At 46.7% G+C, this 3,948-nt stretch overlaps 1 protein-coding gene across 1 annotated transcript; it reads left to right on the top strand.

Annotated features, from left to right (window-relative positions):
- Positions 1–2,266: 2,266 nt before the first annotated feature.
- CLN8 (CLN8 transmembrane ER and ERGIC protein) lies at positions 2,267–3,519 on the top strand. Its single transcript, XM_074153819.1, has 2 exons — positions 2,267–2,815; positions 3,205–3,519. Exons 1-2 carry the CDS (start codon positions 2,273–2,275, stop codon positions 3,517–3,519), a joined length of 858 nt encoding a protein of 285 aa, XP_074009920.1. The 5' UTR covers positions 2,267–2,272.
- Positions 3,520–3,948: the final 429 nt, after the last annotated feature.

The raw sequence follows: 3,948 nt of genomic DNA, 5'->3' as shown, positions 1-3,948 counted from the left end.
CGGTTTCGGTGGACCTGCCCCGGTGATGCCCGCAAGATTCAGCTGGGCTGAGTCACTGGGATGACAGCATCGATTCTCACAAGTACGGACAAAATCATGTAGCAGAACTCCCGTGACATCCACTTAATGATTTGCTGTCTTTAATGAAACTGCATAATTACAGGTAAAGGTGCTGGTTATGGCATCACTGCTTTTTTTTTTTTTTTAATATTGTTGAACAGGCGTCTGTTAAATATTATTAACTTTTCAGTGGCGGTGACAGGTCTGCTGTTCGGTGAAGAAAAACACTTTCTACACACCGACCCACCGACTGACCGGGCCCGGTGCCTCCCGCCCGGTCTGAGGCGGCTCCGGGGGCCCAGCTGCTATAGCCGCGCATGCGCCCCCCGCAGCCCAAGTGGTACAGCCGCGGCCTCCCCCCGCCGCGGACGGTGGTTGGTGCCGGCAGGCCGGCGCGCAGGGGGCGGTGGCGGCGCATGCGCAGAGGCGAGCGGCGTATGGCGGCTGCCCGGCTGAGGGCGGTTGTTGTGGGAACGGCGGTGGGTCAGGCCTCCCGGGTCGGGTCGGACTGGGCGCTCCCGGGAGGCCGGTGAAGGCGGGTTGCCAGGCCCGGGGCAGTTCCGGAGACGGGAAGGGCCGGCCCGCCATCGCGGGCAGCGCTGTGGGTGAGGAGCGATGGGTTTGAGCGAGGTCTGTGCGGCCGGGGCCAGCCCCGCAGGGCTGCGTGAGGGGCTCGACGGCCGCGGGGCCGCGGGGAATGTTGCTGCCGGTGTCTGTGTGGGGCCGGAGGAGCTGACACGGCCCTGCTGGAGCCGCGGTGGGTTGCGCTGTTTTAGGGCCTGTCCGTGCCATCGGGTTAATGTGTTTTCCCCGGGAAATGATGGGGGGGAGGCTGCTGTGAGTTCCCCTTCCAGTCTGTCCTGTCAGGCGTGGGGCCATCGGACCGGGGCTAGCAGGCTCCCACCAACCCGTCTTGGAGCGGGAGGGGGGGGCATATGCGAGAGCAAAGGCCAGGGTGAGCAGGTCCCTGTGGGATCTGGGTTGCCGTGGTGGCATTTGTGGCATGGTGAAGCAAGGCTTGAGTGGAGAGGTTGTAGATGCCCCGTCCCTGGAAGTGTTCAAGACCAGGCTGGATGGGGCTTTGAGCAACCTGGCCTAGTGGAAGGTATCCCTGCCCATGGCAAGGGGGGTTGGAACTCGATGATCTTTAAGGTCCCTTCCAACCCAGACCATTCTATCGTCTCAGCAGTCGCTCTGTATTCAGCGGTTGTGGTGTTTTTTTCACCCAGCTCCCAAATGCGTTGTGGTTCTCAGCATTTGCAGGCTGTGGTGGGCGTAGCGGTCATGCTGATGTTGCCTAAATCGTTCATCAAATCAGCTTGCGTTCAAATATTTCAGTATTATCTATCTCTTCCCTCCCCACAAATCTTGTGTTTTTGAACTACAGTGTGTTCAGGAAGTTTCAGTTAACTTGAGGCACTTACTGCTGGGCTGTTCAGTTAATTACACTAATGTTGTTAATAATACATATTAATGTTGCTTGTCTGCATTCCATAGTCTTCTTGCATTTTTGGAATATGTTTTCTGTTGGAAAGTGATTTAATGTTCAGAAACTGATTGCAAGTCTTGTTTTGAGATACACAGAAACAGGCTCTCAGGATCCTAAGTGGTCCCACTGACTGGATTAAGTTTTTGTAGTTTTATGTCCCTGATGTGTATTTGAGATTCTGAATTTCACCCAAAGCTGTAGCTATGTGGTAAAAAATCAGCGAGGGAAAAGCAGGCGAGTAGGAGAATAATGGATTAGAAGAATAACCATGCAGTGTTGCTGAAACACAAGTTTCATAAGTAAGAAAACAGATGTTGCTTCTTGTATTTTCTCTTCCTCTTTCTCACCTTCCTCCTTTGCCCTCTTCAGCTTTCGTTTCAGTGCATTACTTAGTACTAGTACAGATTTTGCAGGACAATTGTTAATTTTAAACACATTGCTTAAGCTTTTTTTGTCTGCCTATGTACCTGTCTTTGGGATGGCAGTGCCTAATGGCAACAGGACCAAAGTCATAACTACAGTGGAAGTGAGTTCTCTATGGTTTGGAAGATATGTATATGGATGACATTAATTCACTTTTTTTTTTTTTCCTCCTTGTTCCAGATGGAAAAGAAGAGTTCATGGTTTCTCAATAGCAGAGGCTAAGTAGGCATAAAGGAGACTGTAGTGCACGTGAGAAGTGTCAAGCCCCTTTGCAAGGCTTTGCTCTGTAAAAAAGAAGACATGAATCCTACAAATGATGATCCAGTGTTTGGGACCATTTTTGACTGGGACTACCTTTTATGGGAAGTTCGTTTGACATTTTTAGCTGCTGGTTTTTTAATCTACCTGGGAGTATTTCTTCTGTCTCACTGGTTGTCTTCATGGATAAGTACCACTTATCGTGCCTTGTATGCAAAGGAGAAGGTGTTTTGGAATATGGCGGTCACACGTGGTGTGTTTGGACTTCAGAGTTGTGTTGCTGGATTATGGGCTTTGCTCATAGATCCTGTTTTTCATGCTGACAAAGTGTATTCACAGCAAAAGTGGAGTTGGTTTAACTGTTTAATAGCTGCTGGATTTTTCTTGCTTGAAAATGTAGCTGTTCACATGTCCAACATTATTTTTAGAACATTTGATGTGTTCTTGGTAGTCCATCACTTGCTTGCTTTTGGTGGCTTGGCTGGTCTAGTAATCAATGTGAGATCTGGGCATTATCTGCCTTTGATGGGAATGTTGCTGGAGATGAGTACTCCCTCAACGTGCATTTCCTGGATGCTTCTAAAGGTAAGAACGTGGTAATTTTCAATTATGTTTGTAGCAGTTTTCATACATCTCGCTTATCCATTGGTAATCTGTGTGGTTTGTCTAGACAGCTTTTCAGCGAAGCTGCGTTCATCTAACTGTTACCCATGTTACTGTGATGCCTGCTTTTGTCGGGATGATATTTCTGTAGTCCTCCACATAGATTTCTGTGTGATGCCGTGAGATGGTATAGATTCATTCTGAGTTTGTTTGCCGTGTGCATGTGGAATATCATCGTTCTACATGGAAAAAATGTCTGAGAGTGTGTGCATGTGAAAGCTGAGTATTTGCATTAGTTCTACAGATTCCTCAGTGCCTTATCTTGAAGTAACAATCTCATTTCTGCATACTTTCTGTTCTTGTTTTTCTAGGCTGGCTGTGCTAATACCTTTTTCTGGAAGGCAAATCAGTGGGTGATGATCCACCTGTTTCACTGCCGCATGATTCTTACTTATCACATGTGGTGGGTGTGTATTTTCAATTGGAATTCTGTGATGGAAAATCTGGGACTTCTTCATTTTATTGTTTTATTCTCGGGATTATTTGCTGTTACACTAATACTTAACCCATACTGGACATACAAAAAAACTCTGCAACTCCTCAGCCCAACTGACTGGAATTTTGAAAATAAAGCAACGGAAAATGGGAAATTAAATGGTGAAACACATCAAAAGAAGAGGATATAACACTGCAACAGCTGTTTCCTAATAGGGTAGAAGAATACAATGCAAAGTAGTTCTTTGCCCATGAACTAGAAGCTTTTGCAAGAAGCTCGTTAACACAGTGATTCCTTGCTGGTATTATTCTTTATGCACCAGAAGTATTTAAAAGCATTGTTTGTGTTTCATATGTGCATACATGTAAGATCTTCAACTCTTAGTTATCTTATTACACCAACAGTTTTGTCATTTGGACAGTATTTCATGATTTAGTAGACGCATGCTCCCTAACAGTATCCTTTGTCCTAGTGCTTCCAAATGGCTTAACAGTTGTCTATTAAGCTCAGCTTGAATCAAGTTTAGCTTGAATCCTGTTTCACATATGTCGGAGATGCTGATACTGGAAATTCTGTTGTTTATGAAGATCAGTTATGACCCAAGTTAGGTATGCACAGG

The sequence above is a fragment of the Numenius arquata genome, chromosome 9, assembly GCF_964106895.1.
Source record: "Numenius arquata chromosome 9, bNumArq3.hap1.1, whole genome shotgun sequence".
Lineage (NCBI taxonomy): Eukaryota > Metazoa > Chordata > Aves > Charadriiformes > Scolopacidae > Numenius > Numenius arquata.
Note: the sequence above shows the minus strand (reverse complement) of the source record. Positions and strands in the feature narration are given on the sequence as shown.

Bases quoted from the DNA above. Each gene is read 5' to 3' on its own strand.
- CLN8 (XM_074153819.1), top strand. From the start codon at position 2,273: ATGAATCCTACAAATGATGATCCAGTGTTTGGGACCATTTTTGACTGG. The intron at 2,816-3,204 runs GTAAGAACGTGG...TTGTTTTTCTAG, and splicing joins TTTCCTGGATGCTTCTAAAG to GCTGGCTGTGCTAATACCTT.